This window comes from Thamnophis elegans, chromosome 14 (genome assembly GCF_009769535.1).
Source record: "Thamnophis elegans isolate rThaEle1 chromosome 14, rThaEle1.pri, whole genome shotgun sequence".
NCBI classification, from domain to species: Eukaryota; Metazoa; Chordata; class Lepidosauria; order Squamata; family Colubridae; genus Thamnophis; species Thamnophis elegans.
In genome coordinates, this window is record NC_045554.1 from 7,512,919 (window position 1) to 7,536,029 (window position 23,111).

Genomic DNA, 23,111 nt, shown 5'->3' on the forward strand with positions numbered 1-23,111 from the left:
GTAAGGCCACACTTGGAATACTGCATTCAGTTTTGGTTGCCACGATGTAGAAAAGATGTGGAGAATCTAGAAAGAGTGCAGAGAAGAGCAACAAAGATGATTAGGGGACTGGAGACTAAAACATATGAAGAACGGTTGCAGGAACTGGGTATGTCTAGTTTAAAGAAAAGAAGGACTAGGGGAGACAGGATAGCAGTCTTCCAATATCTCAGGGGTTGCCACAAAAAAGAGGGAGTCAAGCTATTCTCCAAGGCACCTGAGGGTAGAACAAGAAGCAATGGGTGGAAACTAATCAAGGAGAGAAGCAACTTAGAACTGAGGAGAAATTTCCTGACAGTTTGAACAATTAATCAGTGGAACAACTTGCCTCCAGAAGTTGTGAATGCTCCAAAATTGGAAGTCTTTAAGAAGATTTTGGATAGCCATTTGCCTGAAATGGTATAGGGTTTCCTGCCTAGGCAGGGGGTTGGGCTAGAAGACCTCCAAGGTCCCTTCCAACCCTGCTATTGTATAATTGTTGCACCTTATGATGATGGCCTTATTACTACTCTGCCTATCATCAATCTTCCGAGTATATAAATAAGCCAGCCGGCATCCAGCTCTGCTTTCTGACCTATCCTTCTGCAAATGTCCCTCCCTCGTCCTCCTTGTTCCATTTCTGGATTGTGTCTGACAGCAGCGCCCTTTTTTTACAAGCGCGCAAACTGCTTTAATGCAGTCAAGTTGCATAATCGTTGACGGGCCTCAACAGCAGATCGATAGGAATGAGAATATGTTTTACATTCCTTATTTAGAGCAGCGCGAAATGCCTTTCAAAACCTCTCAATGCCAAATGGACTGCAGATGAATTCTATCCGTCACACTTAACAGCACTTAAATAGATCCGTCTCGATTCTCTGAAGTGCACTTAATCAGGAGGCATTAGACTTACTTAATAAAAGCTTGCATGATGCATTTACAGACGTCGACTCTCACGGTTTCTTTCTGAAACATATCCAGGAATGGCAAGAATTTCTCCTAGGAAATCAAGGAAAACACCAGGATTAGAGCTCTTGGCTCAATTTGATGCATCAGAATGAAGTTGCACTTCCAAATTCAGAACAAACCGATTATTATCCTATATGAGAACCATTTTCTCGATGGTTAGAGAATAAACGTAAGAATTAGAAATAAAAGTAGATGAGTAAAATATAGAAAATATATTAATAGAGTAAACAGAGTTAAATAAATTTAGAAGAGGATTGTTATAGTGTTGAATACTTAAGGTATGAGTATTAAACTAAGAATAGATTAAATAATGAATATGACTGTAAATTTTAATTGTTACAGCACAAAACATTTGTACCCAGATGACACCGTTTAATGGAAGATGGATTCTTTATATAAAAAGTAAAATAAAATAAATGTATATATTAAAAAAGTTCAGCTTGGCAACTGATGTCATGTGATCACCTTTGACTGCCTTCTGACAACTAAAGTCAATGGGGAAGGCAGAGTCACATAACAACTGTGTTTTTTTAATACAAGTTTTTATTTTTTAAACAAACATAAACAAAACACGTAACATAAAAAACATCTTCCATTCCGTACCAACCGTCGATTGGTTACAAGGTTTTTGTGCATCCTTCCCACAGTCATCCCTTAAATTTTATATAAAGTCACATATTGTCAATCAAGTACATTTGTAAACATTATTATTATAGTACTTCATTTCTTTCACTGTCACTATTATTTCATCATTTCAAACAAGGTATTCTAAATATGGGTTCGTTTGTATTATAATACTTCGTTACATCATCTTCAACATGTCCAATAATAAGTTGTTTTTTTTTAATATCCTATTTTAAATCATTCTATTATTTTGGTGTTAACATTCTCTAATAGATTTTCAATTCCATATTTTTTTTAATCTAATCGCTAATTAAATAGATCCCATGTCCTATAACTTAACAACCGCGTTGCTAACTGAACAATGGCACTGATTCACTCAGCCACTGTGGCGAGAAAGGTCGTAAGATGGGGCAAAACTCACTTTAACCACAGTCTTGCTTAGCAATGGAATTTGGGGGCTCAATTGTGGGTCATAAGTTGAGGACTAACTAGGAAACATGTGTGGCACTCCCTGTATTTGGAAGATCGGTGGTTTTCCAGATTCGGAGGACAAGGAACACCAGCTAGTTACAATTCCTCAACTCTGGGAAGAGAGCCGGTTAGCTGTTGGAGCTACACTTAATATTCCGAGAGGAATGCCCAGAATAGGCAGAGCCTGGCAAGATTTAAGAGTTGCATGAATGGGATTTGTTTTCATTTTCAGATTTACTCATCTGACTTCCAGCTAATCTCAAAGAGTCTCCGAGAGAAACTGCGCATTTCTTTTAGACAGTTAGGAACGTAGGATCCTTGTCGCCCCGTCGAAGCTCACCAGTGAAAAGAGAACGGAGAAGTCATGGAGATAGGTGATCACCTTCTGAATTATTGACTGAAGCTGAGATCAGAAAGAGAAAGAAAAGAAAAACATCCAGTAAGAACGCGCTTCCGTTTTTCATCAAGGCTAACGTTAATTTCCTTTCGTTTTACTCCATTGCCCCTGTCCTGTCCTTCAAGCATAAATACTGCTTTGAAAAAAAGCCATTTCTTTTGATCTCAAGTAAGTTTTACAATAACATCAGTTCGATTTTTTTCCATGCATCCACACACACACAGCCCAAAACACACAAAGCGACCCAAACACACACATACTCAAACCTACCCACAAACCAAAACACACACATATAGAGACCAAAACACACACACACACATCAAAACACACATACACAGAGATCAAAATATACCCACACACCCACACTGGTTTCATTGGCTTTAAATCATTCTCTATTTTTTCAAACAGGTTCAGGTTGATAATCCGCAGGTCCCATCCCAGAGGGAGATACACCTGGTGAGACCCAGAAGAAGGGGCTTCTCCATGGTGGCCCCCTCTCTCTGGAACATCATTCCCCCCCCCAAAGATTATAGTGGCCCCCACTCTAACACTCTTCCGGGAGGCACTGAAGATCTGGTTCTGCCAGTGGGCCCGGGGAACCCACAGCAGGATGGAGCCCATTCAGTGGCTTGTGTGATTTGCTGTCGCCAGGGTGTGTGTGTGTGTGTGAGAGAGGTGATCTTGTTCAATTGTACCATATTAATTTATTTGATTCTTTTTGTTAGTTTTTATCGTTTTAAATAAAACTTAGGGTCGGACATGACTTCTCAACTAACAACCACCACAACAATTGTTTTAAATGTGGTTTTATATTCTTATAAGCCGCCTTGGGAGAATAGGCAGCAATATAAATTCAATAAATAAATAATATAATATACATCAGTGTTGAAGGGATCCAGATATCTCAAATCTATCATTTTATTTAGCCTGATCAATAGCAATAGCAATAGCAGTTAGACTTATATACCGCTTCATAGGGCTTTCAGCCCTCTCTAAGCAGTTTACAGAGTCAGCATATTGCCCCCAACAACAATCCGGGTCCTCATTTTACCCACCTCGGAAGGATGGAAGGCTGAGTCAACCCTGAGCTGGTGAGATTTGAACAGCCGAACTGCAGAACTGCAGTCAGCTGAAGTAGCCTGCAGTGCTGCATTTAACCACTGCGCCACCTTGGCTCAATGATCTTTGTCCCCTTTTAGAAATTATGTTGAATTTCTCTCTTACCTGAGGATAGGCCTCTTCAAAAGCCCGATCTGGAGTCATATGTTTAATGACATCAGCTAAAATGGTATTGACTTCACGCTTCTGCAGGCGCAATAAAAGAAAACGGCATCACGGCGGCCATCAATTCAAAACCATATAAAGCCAAGACACGTACTCTATATTATGAAGTTGAATAACTGAGCGGCTTTTTGCTACGTGACTAGCATCAAACATGGGATTCTTTTAAAGGCCAATCATATTTTAAGCCATTGCTGGCTTGCGAAGTTTATGGCAGTTGAAATCTATCACATCTGTAAAGTGCGACAGATTTACAGACTTCTGGGTTCAGAAGGCAGATTTCAAAAGCCAAGATTTAATCCAGCATTAAAGTTTGTTATACTGAGAATATTCATGTTTTGCGGCGGGAAACATTGCTGGGCAGATATAATAGGGATGATATACTGTTGCAGATATTTCTAAATTAACATAGGCCACCACACTGGAAAGGCTATAAAAACCAACGACTATTAGAATATGAAGATTTATTTGTCCCATTCTTGAGATCACTGTTCCTGGTGCTGTGTCAAAGGGTGTTAAGTTCACTAGCGACACAAAAGCAGGATGTCGTTTTTAAGATAATTCATTCTCACGCTCCCCAAAATATATTTTTCTGACCGATGCTTCCCAAGAGCAGGAAGCAAACTCCTTGTTCCGACAAAAATCCCTTCGATTAATTTCCTGTGAATTCTTCTCATTCACATCCAGCAAAGTCTTTCAAGGGAGGATTTACAGTCACAGACCTCATCTGGCTTGGAGAGCGGCCAGGCCGATCTCTGCAAAACTTGGCAAGGAGTCTCGGAGATTCACAAACCAATGAAGCGAACTAATTGTCTCCTGCAAACTCCACTCCCCTTTCGCTCCCCTTTTATTTCCTCTGGGAGGGGCCATTCATCGTCCACCTGTGGCCTCACTCCTAAGTCAACCCCTGTTCTTTAGCTGTTCCCTTCATCTGGCAACTCTGCGCATGCGCACACTGGGAACAGGCTCCAGCTGTTCTTCTGCCTCACTGATGAACACTGATGTGTTCTGGCCCCCTCTCTGCGTCTGACACAGAGCCTTCATCAGAGCCTTCCCCAGACTCCAGGACTGGCCCAGGTTCCTCTCCAACCTCCTCATTGTCTGAATCTGCTACCAGTTCTGCTGGTCGCTGGCAGGCCACAACAGATATTAGCATGGCCTTGAGAGCAACATCTAAATAAATAAAAACCAGCCATACCTACTTCCAATGCGGTGGAAGCAAATGCCCTGAACTATAATAAAGAGGGGAGGAAGGTCAAGAAAGGAAAGGACAGATATTGAAATACGAAACGCTTAAATCTTCACCTACCGTAAAATGCCTGCAAGTATATTCCATCCAGATTTCTGCACAATTGATATAATCCTAAAAATAAATGTAGGGGCGTCACATTTCAGGGCCCTTTGGCAGGTTTTCACCCCCACCCAGCCAGCTTTTTCCAGGTTTGAACTGATTCTCTAAGTAAGTAAAGTCAAAATACATTTATTGTCCATTTATGGATTAGATTTCAAATAAATTTAAGAGCGCAGGCTCCGCTGGCGGGCCACAATAACTCAGTGGTGAGTTCCGGATCCCGTTCCAAACGGTACGGTTGGAACGGGCCCGGCGCTGCCCACATGAACGCACTTCCGCAAGCCTCCACGACGCTCCAGCTGCTTGGTGGAGCGTTGCGCAGGCGCTGTACGTGCCGTGTGCGTAAGCGCTGAAGGCTTTAAAGGACAGGTAAGGAGCTCGGGCGGGCGGGTGGGCCCTCCGGAGCACCGTACCGGAACTGTACCCTGTGCTCCAGGCAGGCTCCGGTATGCCCGTACCGGGACGTACTGCCTGCAATCCACCACTGCAACAGCTACTTTAATGGCAACTGGACCTTGGTTTCCCCCCCCCCCCCCGACTTTGAGCCCCAGGTACGCACCACCACAGTGGTAGAAAGAAGAAGTTGGTTTTCTTTCTGGAAAATGATTATTTAGGACCTGGATACACTCATCTTGGTGGTCATTCTGGGAACCAGAGGAATAGCAGCCATTCTGTGTGCGCAGCTCTCACCCACGCAAAATTTCAAACGTCCCCTCAGCCCTACCTCCGAGCTAGGCAATGCTCTTAAGATAGAATGTTTCTCATTTACAGTCCATTTATTTCAACCATCTGCCCACTCCAGCTAAGTTGCCAATTTCTTCTACTAATAACCCACCTGTGGACTCTTTAACTTGGTAATAACTTTCCAGGCTTCATTTAAGATTTGAAGACGGTCACTTTCCGGCGGGTCAGCTAAGGCTAAGTTTTGTCCCAGGGAGCAGAAGAGAAGATGCTATGAAAATAAAAATGAGTTCCATGTCCATTTTACGGCCTCTATGAGTGTTCCCACTTGACTAAATAACATTAATAATACAAAGACAGATACTTTAATTTGTAAAAGATTTGAAAGAGATTAGAAATACAGTCCTGGGAGTGGGGGAGGGGGGAAATTGCTACCTCAATGAAAGAAACATTGATTTAATTTTTATGTCTTTTTAATTCATTTCAATGGCTTAATTTTATTTTTGCTCTGAATTTAAAAAGCAGCAATTTTCTTTAAAAAAATGAGGCAGGCATTTGATGCATAAGCAAAAGCCCAGAAGAGGTTTTCCCTCTTTGTGGGCAAAATGCTTTAAAAACCAAGTTTTTACAATACAATACAATAGCAGAGTTGGAAGGGACCTTGGAGATCTTCTAATCAAACTCCTGCCTAGGCAGGAAACCTTATACCGTTTCAGACAAATGGCTATCCAACATCTTCTTAAAGATTTCCAGTGTTGGGGCATTCACAACTTCTGGAGGTCAAGTTGTTCCACTGATTAATTGTTCTCACTGTCAGGAAATTTCTCCTTAGTTCTAAGTTGCTTCTCTCCTTGATTAGTTTCCACCCATTGCTTCTTGTCCTGCCTTCGGGTGCTTTGGAGAATAGCTTGACTCCCTCTTCTTTGTGGCAGTCCCTGAGATATTGGAAGGCTGCTATTATGTCTTCCCTGATCCTTCTTTTCATTAAACTAGACATACCCAGTTCCTGCAACCATTCTTCATATGTTTTAGCCTCCAGTCCCCTAATCATCTTTGTTGCTCTTTGTTACATCCTGCTTGCACATGGTTTGGCAACTCACCCCCTCTCTGTGCATGCGCACACTGGAACAGGCTCCAGCTGTTCGTCTGCCTCACTGATGTCTGACTCTGAAGGCAGCTGATAACTGGCCTACGGCTCTGGCCCCCTCTCTGCCTCTGACACAGAGCCCTCATCAGAGCCTTCCCCAGACTCCAGGACTGGCCCATCTTCTTCCCCAACCTCCTCACTGTAAGAATCTGCTGCTAGCTCTGCTGGCCACTGGCAGGCCACAACACTACTGGAGTAAAAGACTACAATGCACAATTAAGGGTATTATTTGGGGAGACACTGAAGTGGGTGATAACAATAACAGGGTTTGAGTGGGGAGGATGCAGATGAATTTACCTTGGGGAATCCTGATTCATCGCACTCTTTGATCATGCCAATAAAATCCATCGCCCTTGCAGCAATAAATTCAGCTCTGAAGGCAGACATTACGGAATTCAAGAGCAGGGCGCTGGAAGAAATATTATTCAGAGCATTACGAGACAGTCCCCCAATTGATATTTTTATATTTTGATTTTTACATTATGCTGCGCCCAGAACATACAACATTTATGCCATTACTGAATTTTCACATCCAGAGACCATTAGTGGCTTATTTGGTAAAAGCTTTTCCCCCACTTAATTTTTGGATTGATTCCATCCCTGTTTCTGGCCCGTTGCAAGAATTCCAGAGCTGAATAATGACAACAAAACCAAGTGTCACACTTGAGTGCCAAAACAACAGGACCAAGGCATAAATCCACCTGAAAGGGAAGGCGCCAAAGGAACAGCCTAGGAAAGGTTTCATTTTGCATTTCAGTTATGGAGGGTGGAATTATACACGCACCAAGCAACATGTTTCTATATACAGGTAGTCCTCGACCTACGACTACAACCGAGCCCAATTTTTCTGTTGTTAAGCGAGACATTTGTTAAGCGAATTTTGTCCCATTTTTCTTGCTTCAGTTGTTAAGTGAATCACTGCAGTAGGTAAGTTAGTGACCTGGTTGTTAAGCGAAGCCGGCTTCCCCACTGACTTTGCTTGTCAGAAAGTCACAAAAGGGGGAATCACATGACCCGGCAACCGTCATAAATATGAGTCGGTTGCCTAGCATCCGAATTTTGTTCACGTGAACGTGGGAATGCTGGAAAGGTTGCAGCTGTGAAAAACGGTCATAAGTCACTTTTTTCCAGTGCCGTTGTAACTTTGAACCGTCATTAAAGAAACTGTTGTAAGTCGGGGGCGTGTAAGGATGTATAATTTTATAAAAAAATAATGATGAGAGTAGCTGGGAATTGTAACCAGGTCTACATCTCAGCCCAAAATAGGCGGGGTCTGTGTGTATTTGTGTTTGTGTGTGTGTTTAAAAGCACAATGACTATATATGTATACTTTTCTGTTCTTTTTTTTTTTAAAAGGAGGAGAATACAGGTTAAAATTAAATACGTATATTGAAAAGGAATTATAAATTCAACATAAAATGGAGCTTGCTCAGAAGCTGAAATACACCAAATACATGAGATGAAGAGTATGGAATAGAGGAGAGAGGTTAAGGGAAGAAGAGAGGGATAGGAGAGAGGGCGGGGGGAGGGGAGAGGAGGAGAGAAATGAAGAGTGGAAAGGGGAGAGAGGAGAAGAGAAAGAAAGGGGAAGTAGAGAAGAAAAGGATGACAGAGGGAAGAAAGGAGGTAGGAAAGGGGAGGAGAGAGGGAGAAGAAAGTGATGGATAAGATACAAATATGGTGTATGGAGAGCAGAAGAGCCAATAATTATTTTTGGGAGTTGATGGTAAGATGAATTGATGTAAACATTTAATAAAACATAATAGATGTTGGCTATGTAATAGTATACATGTGATTATATGTTATGAAAATGGAAAAATTAAAAAAAAAACTTTTTTAAAAAAAAGAAACTGTTGTAAGTCGAGTGCTACTTGTAAATATATACCGAAGCAAACGCGTATCCCGCCTAAGCTGAAGATAAAGGACATAAATCTCTGATCAGTGTTTGCTTAATTGGGCTTAAAAAGAAGGCTCCAATTCAAAACATCTGTACTATAGCCTCATCAGCTGTCAGACAGAGTTGACAATAATAAGTTTTTTACTGTATGCCAAGAAGGAAAGCAGAGTTTAAAAAACCGACTTATAGCACAGTGCTTACTTGTTGCCTAACTTCCTGCATCTCTCCATCATCTCGGTCAACAAGGCCTACAAAAGAAAAAACAGAAAAATAATAAAAAAATAAATACAGGCAAACCGTAAGCATCTGGTGCAGGTGCTCCTCAACTTACAACCACAATTGAGTTCAGAACTACAGTTGCTACGTTTTCCCAGCTGTTAATCGGACTAACCCAACTTCACAATGTTTTGCGGCAGTCGTTAAGAAAATCACACCATGGCCGTTAAGCAAACCCATGGTCATTAAGCAGATCGATTGTCTGCAATGGGTATTTTTGGAATTAATGGTGCTTAAACAAATCCCCATGATTGTGAAGCAAATACCCAAGGGTCATTAAAAAAATCAATTACTTGCAATGGGCTTTTTTTTTTCCATTTATGATAGGAGGAACAAAACTTATTTCTGTGGTTGTTGTTTTTAAGACACCTGGAAAAACTGAGGTAAAATCTCAGCTCGTGTTAAGATTTTGTGTTTCCACAGGCTTGCTTTCCCAGGAGTGTTTTTTTTGTTTTTTTAAACACACAAAAGTTGGCACGCTGAAGTGTCTCATTAGAAATCCGAGGTCTTGCTCCAGATCGTCTTAAAGGAGCGATCATGTTAAGCCGGCCCAGAGTTTAAAAATAAAAGGAAGTGTCATCCGTATGACAAAAGTGAAAAAGGAGTGTGAACAATGGCACCCAGGAGGATTCCAAAGTAGGATAACAAGTTCCTTTGCTTTGTGCCAAGAGACAAGCTGGGCTGTGGCAATTGGAAGGGTACATTATGCTCAGGGAGTTTGGAAGGAGGCTCTTGCATTCAAATGGTCTCAAATGCCTTTGCAAGGCTGTCTGCAGAATATCTGGGGTGGCCATGCTTCAGATTTAAAAGAAATCCTACTGAACTAACGCAATCTGGGCTGGGTTAGGGAACTCTTCAGCTGTAAAGTAAGCCCAGCCTTGAGAGAAATGTTAAGTCAGTTCCTTGTCCCCCACCCCCACCCCCAAATTAACTCTTCTTCTGCTGAATATTAGCAGCTGAGCCAGTGTTTCTCGGCCTCTTTAAGATGCGTGGACTTCAACTCCCAGAATACCCCAGCCAGCAAGCTGAACCCATGGGAGGAGGAGTGACTATGGGCTTATGATTATTATTTTATTCATATGCTTAAATCTCGCCTTTATTATTTTTATAAGGAACATCCAACAGATCTCCTATTTCCCCCACAACAACAAAAAAGGTCGCTCCCAACTGTTATTCTATTCTAGCCTATTCTATTCCCTTCCCTTCCCTTCCATTCCAACTCAGTTATTCTATTCTATTCTATTCTATTCTATTCTATTCTAGTCTCTTCCTTTCCCTTCCAACTCACTTATTCTATTCTATTCTATTCGCTTCCCTTCCAACTCAACATTTTCAGAACGAGTTTATTTATTTATTTTTACCTCCGCAGCTCGGTAAGCGATGCATTGTAGAATCCAATCAATTGCCGGGGAATAAAGTGTTAGATACAATGGAACCTCCACACACTGGGCCACCAGCTGGTTCTGGACTGTATCCCCTTGAACCTGTGGAGGACATCCAAGGTGAACGGTCACCACAAAGTCCAAAAAGTGGTGGAAAAAGAGGAAGGATTCACCGTTAAAGCCAAAGCATGGGATGCTGGCCTCAAGCAAAACTCTGGGGAAACTGATTGGAGGTGAGAGCATTCAAAGTCATAGAAATTGGAGAATTCCCAATGGGGTCAGTCCATCTACGCTAAAGAAAATGAATGTGGAGATGAGCAAAACTGACATCTGTTTCTCACCTGTCCTGCTTCCAGGCAGAGCTCCAGGGTGGAATGTAATTAAAGAGAAAGGTAAAGGTTCCCCTCGCACGTATGTGCTAGTCGTTCCCGACTCTAAGGGGCAGTGCTCATCTCCGTTTCAAAGCCGAAGAGCCAGCGCTGTCCAAAGACGTCTCCGTGGTCATGTGGCCACCATGACTAAACAGCGAAGGCGCATGGAACGCTGTTCCCTTCCCACCAAAGGTGGTCCCTATTTTTCTACTTGCGTTTTTCACATGCTTTCGAACTGCCAGGTTGGCAGAAGCTGGGACAAGGAACGGGGGCTCACTCCGTTACGCGGCGCTAGGGATTTGAACCGCCGACCTTTCTGATCGACAAGCCAGCATCTTCGCCTTGGTTTTTCTACTTCCAAGATTCTCTAACCTGTCAATAGCTACAACCCCTTTCTGTCTGAACTAAGAGGCGGGAAAGAAGCTTATTGAGGAAAGGATCCAGGTGCGGATTCTGCTGCGATAAGGCCGTTTACTTACTTGCTTAAAGGTTAGAAGGAAGTCAAAAAAGTTCTTGTTGAGGCTGTCCTTCAGATGGGGAGCTACTTCCATCCCAACCTGTTTGAGGAACCAAATGAATGAGATCTATAAATTTTAATAAATGAAATGAAATGAAATGAAATGAAAATGAATCTGGTTTTTTTTTTCCTTAATACAGTTCTGCGCATTTTTGTACTTCTTTGAAGGCTTAATAAAAAGGGGTCAGCGCATCAAAGCGGGTTTATTTTGCATATGATAAAGGCAGGAAGATGACTATATGCACCAAGATGGAAGAGTATTCAAATAATGGAGGAATGAATCCTAAAACTGTCCGAATGAGCGTTTTTTTTTTAAAAAAAAGACTAGAAACCTCTATGGGAGGAGTGTTCAACCTTGACAACTTTAAGACTTGTGGACTTCAACTCCCTCAGCATACCTGGCTGGGTAATTCTAGGAGTTGAAATCCACAGATCTGAAAGTTGCCAAGGTTGGACATCCTGGTTTTATGACCTTTTTGGTTTTTGCTAAAAGAAGAAAAAATTTGAAACGATGGTCCATGGACTCAATTTGATAAATAGTCAATAATTATTTCAATAATTCAATATTTCTATTAATTCAATAATTCTTTTTCTATTGTTCTGTAAAACTAGATTGGTAAGAGAGAGAAAAAATCTTACCCTGCAGAGGTATGCTCTAGCGTAGACAGCCACCAAAGGATCACCAATTCCTCGGATCATGGAAGTCAATCGGGGGAGACATTCCAAAATCCCCCTAAAAAATGTAATTTGAGAAACAGAGTTCGTGCCTGAAGCTGAGGCTCACTTCTGACAGTGAGGTCCTTGGTGCTCTCTGAGCTTGGCTGTTTCTTGCAGATGTTTCATTACCTAACTAGGTAACCTCATCAGTTCCATTCTAACATCATAACATCTTTTAGTACTGATGAAATTACCTAGTTGGGTAATGAAATGTATGCCAAACACACACACACACACACACACACAAACACACACACACAAGCTCAGAGAGAACTAAGGACCCCTCATTTCAACCCTGAGCTACAGATATTCTCTTCTACTGGTATCACTTCTGATAACCTCAAAGGCCTCGCTGGTATGAGCCTTTGCTCACCCTTTGCTTCTTGTCCTCGGGTGCTTTGGAGAATAGCTTGACTCCCTCTACTTTGGGGCAGCCCCTGAGATATTGGAAGACTGCTATCATGTCTCCCCTGGTCTTTCTTTTCATTAGACACACCCAGTTCCTGCAACTGTTCTTCATATGTTTTAGCATCCAGTCCCCTAATCATCTTTGTTGCACTTCTCTGCACTCTTTCTAGGGTCTCAACATTGCTTCTGTCCTTGATTAGTTTCCACCCATTGCTTCTTGTTCTACCCTCAGGTGCCTTGGAGAATAGTTTGACTCCCTCTTCTTTGTGGCAGCCCCTGAGATATTGGAAGACTGCTATCATGTCTCCCCTAGTCCTTCTTTTCACTAAACCAGACATACCCAGTTCCTGCAACTGTTCTTCATGTGTTTTAGCCTCCAGTCCCCTAATCCTCTTTGTTGTTCTTCTCTGCACTCTTTCTAGAGTCTCCAAATCTTTTTTAGAGAACTCCACAAAAATTAAACATCAAAAACATACCTTCCTATCAAAGTGTTCTTCCCACAAGTTAAAGCTCTAAAGCTAAAGACCCAAGGAGCCTTCTTTGATCAGTGTGCTTAATTTCAGGGACCAATCAATAAAAAAAGCTCTTTGCATCCCAGACATATGTCTTTCCCTATATTTAATCTCCTACACAAAAGAGACCATCAGCATAAAATGAAATTGTAAAGAGATGATGGAGAAGTCTCAGGCCAGAATCCCCAATGCCACAAGCACTCCACTTACCTAAATTTACAAGTAGCTCCTTGACTTACGACTGGTCACATTTGAAGTTAGGATGGACCTCCCCAGAGCTAGTTACGACCTCGTTTTGAAATGCTTAACGACACTCCCCTCCCCAGTCATAACATTGCATTTTGAGCACTTGGCTACTTTTTCCTGCAGTTTCCCCTCCCCCCACCCGCCCCGAAAACTTGTTTACTTCCAGTTTACATTAAAAAAAATACCCATTGCGTATAATAAAGGTAAAGGTTCCCCTCGCATATATGTACTAGTCGTTCCCAACTCAAGGGGGCGGTGCTCATCTTTGTTTCAAAGCCAAAGAGCCAGCACTGTCCGAAGCCGTGGTCCTGTGGATGGCATGACTCAATGCCAAAGGCTCATGGAACGCTGTTCTCTTCCCACCAAAGGTGGTCCCTATTTTTCTACTTGCATTTTGTACATGCTTTCAAACTGCTAGGTTGGCAGAAGCTGGGACAAGTCACAGGAGCTCACTCAGTTATGTGGCGCTAGGGATTCGAACCAATGAACTGCCAACCTTTGTGATCGATAAACTCACCACCTTAGACACTCAGACACCACGTCCCCTTATGTATAAGAGTTTTTTTTAATGACCACCATCAAAAAGCTCATACAATCAAGCGCGGTCACCAGGGTGATCTGCTTAGCCATCACCATGACTTATAACTCTAGTTTCTAATTCAATTGCAGCCATAACTAGAGGACTACCTCTATTGAATTATCCAATGCTATCAATGCTTACGTTTTGGAAAGAAATTTGTTGCACTTCAGTATCGATGTCTCCACATAACTGGCACAGAGTCAGGGAAAAAAAATAGAGTTCAGAATAAAATTGCACCCTAGCCAAAGAAGCAGATAATATATTTCCAGGATTGTTATAACAGCTTCCTTGTTATCAGCAGTTAAGGATGCAGGTAAGTTAAAACATTTTTTAAAATGACAGAGTTTGCAAGTACGTAGTCGGCCTAGGCCAGGGGTCAGCAACCTGTGGCTCCGGAGCCGCATGTGGCTCTTTCATCCCTCTGCTGCGGCTCCCTGTTGCTCAAAATATGCATCACAATCGCCAATGTGCGACACCCGCTGGCACGTGATTTATTGAGCTTTTCGACCCCCAGTAGGCCAACCATGGTTACATCCGAGAAAAGTTTCAGATGAAAACAGAAGCTTTAATTCAACTAAATATGCTAGTTTTGTGATCGCTCTGGAAATAGCCAGGCACTGGAAGGGATTTGTGACCCCCGATGTTTTCTTTTCGGTGGGAAATGGGTCCAAATGGCTCTTTGAGGGTTTAAGGTTGCCAACTCCTGACCTAGGCCCTTTCTATAATTCTGCCTGCTGGAAGAGGAAAAATTCTCTTGATATTCATACTTAATAATTAGATTTCCCAAATTTTGAGAGATCAACGATCAGGTATTGATCAGGTTTTATTGCAGAGAAACTGCACATTTACTCCACATTTCAGTAAGAGTTCCCGTGGCTACACTTAGTCAGACAGATAACTAATACACACTAACTCGCTTATTGCTAACTTGGTTATTGCTTTAAAGGTTGAAGTTTTTCAACCTCAGGAACTTTGAGATGTGTGGATTTCGACAGCTGGCTTGCTTCATCAATTGATTTCTACCAGCCCGATCAGGATCTCTCATTTGGAGATCTCTTGATACCTGATCGGCACATCTTTCTTGTTTCCCTCCTTGGAGAACACACTAATGCCATTTGAAATCTGAGTATAAATCAGGTAATATTTCTTCCATCAAAGTCTTATTCCAATAAGGATACAATCTTGGGATGAGTTCTCGGATGGACGCAATCTTGAAAAACCAGTTTAAGCAGGTTTCTTTGGCGGTATCATTCACACTTTCAGGAGTAAAATTATCTGATGAAATTTTTTTTTTTAAAAAAGAGAAGACTTCGTTAAGAATCCGCTTCCTTGTACTATCTCTCCATTAAATTAGATACGGTATTGTAATCGTACAGATCTGAGAAAATGGCATTCAAGCGCATAAAAATATAGCATCATTAAAAACGCTAATTTTAAAGGTCATTCTTTTGAAATTAGAGATACCACTACTTTTTGGTTTGTGATGGTTCTTGGCATTTTCCAATTTCATATTTGTGAAGGCTTGATTAATAGTAGTTCAGCATTTAGCAGTGAAATACCATTAAATAGCAATTAATAGCAATAGCAATAGTACTTAGACTTACAGTATAAACCGCTTCACAGTGCTTGTACAGCCCTCTCTAAATGGTTTACAAAGTCAGCCTTATTGCCCCCTACATTCTGGCTCCTCATTTTACCGACCTCGGAAGGATAGAAGGCTGAGTCAACCATGAGCCAGTCAGGATCGAACTGCTGGCAATGCGAAGAGTTTGCCTGCATTCTAACCAAAGTGTCACCATGGCTTAATAAACTAATTTGTTATTTTACTAATACAGGCATTTATTGAAGGGGAGGGAAGTCTACAATGATACGCTCGCTTATTTAAGCATGCAGCCCAGTAAACAAAATGCAACATATTTCTGAATATGATGTCAAAAAAAAAAATCAATTAAAGGCTATATCCCTCCCAGGACAAATAGCAGCAACAAATGGAATATATCAGCATCCGTTTCTCTTTCCTGGAAAAAAAAACACCAAACTGAATCCATCAATAAAAACTTAGGTAGGGGTGTGTGTGTGTGTGTGTGTGTGTGTGAGAGAGAGAGAGAGAGAGAGAGAGAGAGAGGGAGGGAGGGAGGGAGAGAGAGAGAGAGACAGAGAGACAGACAGACAGACTAACTGACTGACTGACTGACAGGACGGACTGAGGTGTCCCCTCAGTCATGTTATTATAATCCGTGCACTTGGCAACCATCACACATTTTGTAAAGAATTGTGGCATCCCACAGTCACAAGATTGCCAGTTCTGACAATGAGGAAGCCAGCTAGCAGGGAAGCCTGTAAATGGTGTCTCACTTAATGACTACTGTGATTCATTTAACGAGCTGTGCAAAAAAGTTCGTAAACTGGATGCTGTCACACAATGCCTCTCTTAATGACTGCACTGTTCAACTATTACTTTTTTTGTCCCTATCGTGACTCACTTCTGAACACTGTGGAATGTCCCAAAAGGTGTTTTTTTCAAGAAGCAAGTGGACTTTCTGGGTTTTTCTTTGAAGACGTTTCACTTCTCATCCAAGAAGCTTCTTCAGCTCTGACTGGATAGTGGGAATGGAAGGATTTATACTCCTTGTGGACAGTTGGTCATTTGGATCCTTTTAGAGGGTCGTTGAGGCCACTTGGAGGTTCATCTGTGTCCTCAGGGTCACCTGAGTGGTGCAAAAACGATATGGAGCCTTCTTGGAACTCAAAGATAAACCTCCAAGTGGCTTCAAAGGCTCTCTAGGTAAAGGTAAAGGTTCCCCTTGCACTTATGTGCTAGTCATTCCCAACTCTAGGGGGCGGTGCTCAGCTCCGTTTCAAAGCCAAAGAGCCAGCGCTGTCCAAAGACGTCTCCGTGGTCATGTGGCCGGCATGGCTAAACGCCTAAGGCGCACGGAACGCTGTTACTTTCCCACCAAAGGTGGTCCCTATTTTTCTACTTGGATTTTTTACGTGCTCTCAAACTGCGAGGTTGGCAGAAGCTGGAAGAAGTAACAGGAGCTCACTCCGTTACACAGCGCTAGGGATTCAAACTGCCAACCTTTCTGATCGGCAAGCCCAGCGTCTTAGCCACGGAGCCACCCTTTCAATGACTCTCTAAAACAGTGCTTCTCAACCTGCAGATCGGGACCCCTTTGGGGGGGGTCGAACGACCCTTTCACAGGGGTCACCTAAGACCATCGGAAAACACATATTTTCAAAAAAATACAGAAAACATAAAATAATGTTGTGGTTGGGGGTCACCACAACATGAGGAACTGTATTAAAGGGTCACGGCATTAGGAAGGATGAGACCCCCTGCTGTAAAAAGATGCAAATGACCAGCTCTGCCAGCAAGGAATATAAATCCTTCCATTTCCCACCATCCAGTCAGAGCTGAAGAAGCGTCTTGGTTAAATAAAGGATAATGATAATAAAATATATACATGTAGGGGTATAATATAAGGGAATTGGATGTAAATGGTAAACAGGGATTTGGAAAGGAGGATTAGGAAATTTTGGTATTAAATATTATGGATGTTTAGCTAGAATAGAATATGAGGATTTAATGTTAATGGAGGATTTTATAAAGAAATAAATGAAATGCCAGTAGGTGGTTATGTATTAAATCTTGGTATATTTTATGATGAAGGACAAGCTCAGCATCTTAGCCACGGAGCCACCCTTTCAACGACTCTCTAAAACAGTGGTTCTCAACCTGTGGGTCAGGACCCCTTTGGGGGGATCGAACGACCCCTTTCACAGGGGTCGCCGAAGACCATCGGGAAAAAGGACGTTTAAATAATCATAGTCAAATAAAAATGGAGGTATGATGATGGTAATATAATAAATATCCGAATTAAGATATTAGAATTAATATGAATTATATTTGATGACGGTGGAAGAGATGCACAAAAGCCTTTTGTAACCAACTGATACACTTTCTACAGTATGTAAAGAAGGAGGATTTGTATGTTTGTTTTGAAAATAAAAATATATTTTTTAAAAAAGAAGCTTCTTGGATGAGAAGCGAAAACGTCTTCCAAGAAAAAACAGAAAGTCCAGTTGCCTCTTGAAAAAGAAAAAGCATCTTTGGGACAACCATGGCCTGGAGGACTGAGAATCTCCACAGACACTCTGTCGATTGATTCTCCTGACCTGCTCTACTTCAACGTCCTGATGCGCTCGTCCACAATATTGGCTTTTACGGGGAAAACCGTATCCCCGGGCGGCTTCAAGATATCCGACCTGGTTCTTGACTGACCCGGTTTCATCCCGTTGAGTCCTCTGGACCAAGATGTTTCCGTGGTTGTTAGGAGGAAAAGGCCAGCTTTGTTTATGGTCAGGCAAAAGTGGAACAAATGGATTGATGGTGCGGCCTAGGGTGATTTTACCCCCTCTGTATTCCGAGCGCCTCCTTGGCGCATAACGAGAGGAGCAGCAACACTCAATTGCAAGACGCCACCGTTTTGTTATTCCACGGCCGTTCTCTTCAAACATACAGAAATTTTGGGAGAGACTGCAATCTTCTCCCCTTTTCACCAACGTCCCCACCCCCCCAATCCCTCCCCTTCCCTCCTTGCAGCTGGGGACTCTTACATAATCGAGCGCTACGGGGATCCAGATTCTGCAGTTCAAGCATGTATGAACTGCCGAGTTGGTTAAGGACAAGCAAGCCTTAGCCGAAGCCGCGTGACGGAGGACAACGCAACAAGAACAAGAAAGATTAGGAAGGCAACAAAGCGCGAACTAACCCTTCCGCCAAGCCGAACTGATTTCGGGTTGCATAAACATTTCAATGGGGGGGAGGTTTAAAAAAAGGGGGGGGGATTTTCAACGCTCTGCATTGAAGAAGCGAAGCTGGCTTCGCCGAGCATTTGGTTTTTTTAGGCGTAAAGCTTCGCTTTTGTTATCAAGGGCACAGCGGAGTCCTTTCCAATTATTTCTGCTGCAGGCCCGTTTTCTTGATGGTATGGGCTCAATCAGAATCCGTTCTCTTTTATCCGAACGGAAAGAATGAGCGCAAGGCTTAATGAGCGTGTTCTCCTCTCGCAGACAACCGCTGAAGGCACAGCTTGGCCCAAGAAATTCTCTGTGTTTGCTATGCCTGGGATCTCTCGTTCCAGCAAGATTGCAAGAGGGAACCATAGGCTGATCCTAAATGAAGCTTCAGGCAAAGGAAACCTATATCCTCAAATTAGCAATAGCAGTTAGACTTATATACCGCTTCATAGGGCTTTCAGCCCTCTCTAAGCGGTTTACAGAGTCAGCATATCGCCCCCACAGTCTGGGTCCTCATTTCACCCACCTCGGAAGGATGGAAGGCTGAGTCAACCCTGAGCCGGTGAGATTTGAACCGCTGAACTGCAGATAACAGTCAGCTGAAGTGGCCTGCAGTACTGCACCCTAACCACTGCGCCACCTCGGCACAGACAGGAGCAATAAGCAGAAGCAAAAGATCACAAGGGGGTCTCAAACTATCCTGCGCTTCTAGAGACAGTTTGGTGTAGTGGTTAAGGTGCTGGGCTAGAAACTGGGAGACTGCAAGTTCTAGTCTCCATTACGTATGGAAGCCAATTGGGTGACTTGGGGCCAGTCACTCTCTCTCAACTCAACCCAACCCAACCCAACTCACAGTTGCTGTTGGGAAACAAAGGGCAGCAATTTTATACCTTGAGTTGTACCAATAAAGGCAGGAGGTAATTGGAACTTCTCCATTCCCACTTGGAGTTTGGATTCTCTACACAGAGAGTTGTGCTTGAAAATACAGTATGTTTAATGGAATTATCCCAAATTCCTTATTCCAATTCCTTTAGGGAAGATCGCATAGGGATTGTTGACCTCTGATTGCCTTATTGTGTTTTAATTAGTGACAACAAACACAGAATAAGGAATTTGGGATAATTCCTTATTCGGTGTTTGTTCTCACTAACTAAACCACAATAAGTCAATCAGAGGTCAACAATCCCTATGTAATCTTCCCCATCAAAGGTTTGCTGAGCCCTTTTCCTCTTAAAATTCAACAGACCTACGATTGGGAGACTCATATCAGCAACAAGACTGTTGGAAACATCCTTAGAATGAACTTTTAGGAAGTTAAAACGTCTGAGATATTTTGCAACGCCTTTAAAAATATTTCTCAGCTTGCAACTTATTCATTATTTTTGTACTGCTAATTCTGAACAGTTTGTCTCCAACTGGCCACTGGAGACAAAGATGCCAAGGAGGGTTTGTTATCTCACTTGCTATGGAACAACCTACCTGGCAGTGGGGTGGAATGATCAGTACACATAGAAAAGATCCTTTCATATACCAATTTTCCTGCAATGATAACAATAAGATGGTGAAATACCATTTGCGCAGCAATTCTAGATGCAAGTTCTGGAAAAGAATTATTGGTTATCAAGTATATGGATTAAAATTAGAAAATTAAAGGACAGCTAGTTTAGACCTGCTAGCACCAATGATGTTACCTACTTGGGTCTTAAAATGCCTGCAAGAAAGCAACCGAGCTCAGAGAGCACGAAGGACCCCACAGTCCTTTTCCTCTTCCCCCACTCCACAAACCCCTCTCTCTTCTAGCATTGATGATGTTATCTAGTTGGGCTATGAAACATCTGCAAAAAAACAACTAAGCTCAGAGAGCGCTAATGACCCCACAGTTCAACCCCGATCTAGAAACATTTTCCTCTATTGGCAAAACCTCTGCTGTAAAGTTGTTTTGAAATGAATTAACCCTCATGCTATCTATTCCTTTGGAACTCACAGGAGAAAACAGAGGGTATTATGTTTAAACGACCAAGTATTTTAAGAAATGCGCTGAAAAACTGCTCTCCTATAAATGGGATTAGCTGGATACCCTTTCTAAAATCTTTTGTGGCAGACTCACGCCACTTCCATCTCCTGCTGTCAGAGGAGAACGGGTTACAAATCTAAATAAAGACTTCTTTTTCTCTGTCTCCTCTCATTCTGATCATGTTGTGCTTTTGGTTTGCTAAATGCACTTTTGGCATTACATCATGCTGCCCTCAAGTGGGATAATGGGCACATCATTTTATCTTGCTTAAACCCAGATTTAAAAGAGGATCTAACCTGTTTTATTAAATTGCAGAATGAGAGAGGCAGATGCTCAAAAACTCCCTCATGTGTTATTATCCAAAAACTGCTTTTAAAATAAGTTGGTGGCGCATATTCTTATTCATATTCTTATTCAAGCATTTATTCTATACGGTAACTTAAACAGAACGTCTATAAGGCTGCGTTTCCCAACCTGAGTCATTTTAAGAGGTGTGGACTACAATTCCCAGGATGCCCCAGCTAGCCAGGGGTTAACCACAGCCAACCTTTAACCACAGACTTGAGGTCATAGTTAACACAACAGTTTCCCAAAATGTTCGGAACACCCCTATTTTTAGAAATTCCGTTTGCAGATAGAATTTATAAAATGTGTTAATTTGATCAATCAATGAAAATTGTAACTATACAAATATTGCTGGTCTTTGACCGTAATAAAGATTTACTTACTTACTTACTTACTTAACTATACAAAGTAAATATAACAACATATCCTACCTATTATTTTCATAGATTAAGAAAACTGTATGAGTGGTGATTAAGACCTAATGTCTATAATAGCATAGCCAAAATAGTACGTCTGTGGTTAAGGGTTAAACTGGCTAAGGTTAGAAACACTTTTATAAGGGGTGGGGGGCATGTGTATTCAGGAACATCTGTGCATATGTGAAAATAACATCCATAATTATTTCTAGCTACCAGGAATGATAGAAAAAGCCTGCTGCCCAAGGAGAAACCAATGTTTAGAAACCATTCAAAGGTACGAGGGCACTGAAAAAAAGTGACTTATGATCGGTTTTTTAAAATAGAAAAAAAAAATACAGTACGCTCTATACTCACCAAAGGTATCAAGAATGTCTGTTATTAAGACAAATTTACTGGGATAAAACTGAATCACGGTTGTATCTGAAAGAAGTTTAGAACACTGGGTGGAGAGAAAAAAAGGGAAACGGAAATTAATCCGTGGCGTAATTACACAGAGTGTCATTTCGCTGATTAAAGGGCAGCTCAAAGATAGCCTGTGGTTGGGAGGGCAGAGTTTATCCACACGGATTGCCATGCCAACTCCCCAGCATTCTCTGACTTATTTCTTGGCTGACCCTCCGGCTGCCTATATGGATTTCTTCAGCACTAAATTCCTTCTTAACCCAACAGCGAGGGAATGGAACCTCCGCTAAGCCCCACTGTATGATTTTGTAATATGTTCCAGATGTCATTCCATCAGCAAAAGATAAACATTCCCAATAAAAGCAGGGAAGGAAAGGTAGAAAAAGAGATGCCAGACTCTCCTCAGACTTCCACAACTGAATCCTCCGACGGCGAACCCCTGGGAAGTCTCTTTTCAAACCCTCCCCAACAAACTTTGCTGGACGAAAATTAACCAGGGAAGAAAGAAAATAAACAGATAGGAAGAGGTTGCTATTTCTACCCATTAGGGTTGTTATTAGTTGGGCTGGACGTCTTCCAAAAAGGCCAGTTGTGCTCAATGCTCCGAGAGCAAGAATAACAGGACATCTGGGCCTCCCTGAATATCCCGTTGCAGAGATTGGTGTGTATTTCATATGGCATAACAAAATACAGCATTGGTGCATAAAAACCCACCCCAAAGAAGCCTATCAAATGCATATAAAGGTAAAGGCTTCTCTGTCAGTCGTGCCTGTGTCTAGGGCACGGTGCTCATCTCCGTTTCTTGGCTGGGGGAGCCAGCGTTGTTCCAAGACAATTTCCACGGTCATATGGCCAAGCATGGCTATATGCCAAAGGCGCATGGAGCACTTCCTACTGAAGTGGAACCTATTAATCTACTCCAGGGGGTGGGATTGAAAAACGTTAGCAACCAGTTCTCTGGCGGGTTGCTGGGTGGGCGTGGCCATGGTGGGTGTGGCCTATTCGGCCTCCTGCACCGGGGGGGGGGGCATTTTCACCATCCCCAGGCTCCAGAGGCTTTTCCCGAACCTCCAAGGAGGCGAAAATGGTCTCCCCTGGGCTCCGGAGACTCTCCGGAGGCCGGAGATAGGCCCTTTTTTGGACTTCCAGTACTTCCAGTAGGCCCGTTTTTCACCCTCCCCATACTCTGGAGGATTTCCTTGAGTCTCCAGGACAGAGAAAACGGACTTCCCCGAGCTACAGAGACCCTTTGGAGGTGGGAAATGGGGCCATTTCTGGACTTC

General features: G+C 42.4%; 1 protein-coding gene across 2 annotated transcripts in view; it reads right to left on the reverse strand.

Annotated features, from left to right (window-relative positions):
* Positions 1-23,111, reverse strand: part of VPS35L (VPS35 endosomal protein sorting factor like) — a 68,080-nt gene that overhangs the window by 36,466 nt on the left and 8,503 nt on the right. For both annotated transcript variants that reach the window (XM_032230612.1, XM_032230611.1), the window contains exons 8-21: positions 21,781-21,865; positions 20,128-20,187; positions 15,024-15,120; positions 13,987-14,034; positions 12,022-12,115; positions 11,345-11,422; positions 10,474-10,596; positions 9,038-9,084; positions 7,237-7,348; positions 5,947-6,063; positions 5,070-5,123; positions 3,704-3,784; positions 2,423-2,485; positions 932-1,017 (exon numbers count right to left, since the gene is read on the reverse strand). In XM_032230612.1, coding sequence (XP_032086503.1) covers positions 932-1,017; positions 2,423-2,485; positions 3,704-3,784; positions 5,070-5,123; positions 5,947-6,063; positions 7,237-7,348; positions 9,038-9,084; positions 10,474-10,596; positions 11,345-11,422; positions 12,022-12,115; positions 13,987-14,034; positions 15,024-15,120; positions 20,128-20,187; positions 21,781-21,865 — 1,145 coding nt within the window. The remainder of the gene's footprint in view (positions 1-931; positions 1,018-2,422; positions 2,486-3,703; positions 3,785-5,069; positions 5,124-5,946; positions 6,064-7,236; positions 7,349-9,037; positions 9,085-10,473; positions 10,597-11,344; positions 11,423-12,021; positions 12,116-13,986; positions 14,035-15,023; positions 15,121-20,127; positions 20,188-21,780; positions 21,866-23,111) is intronic.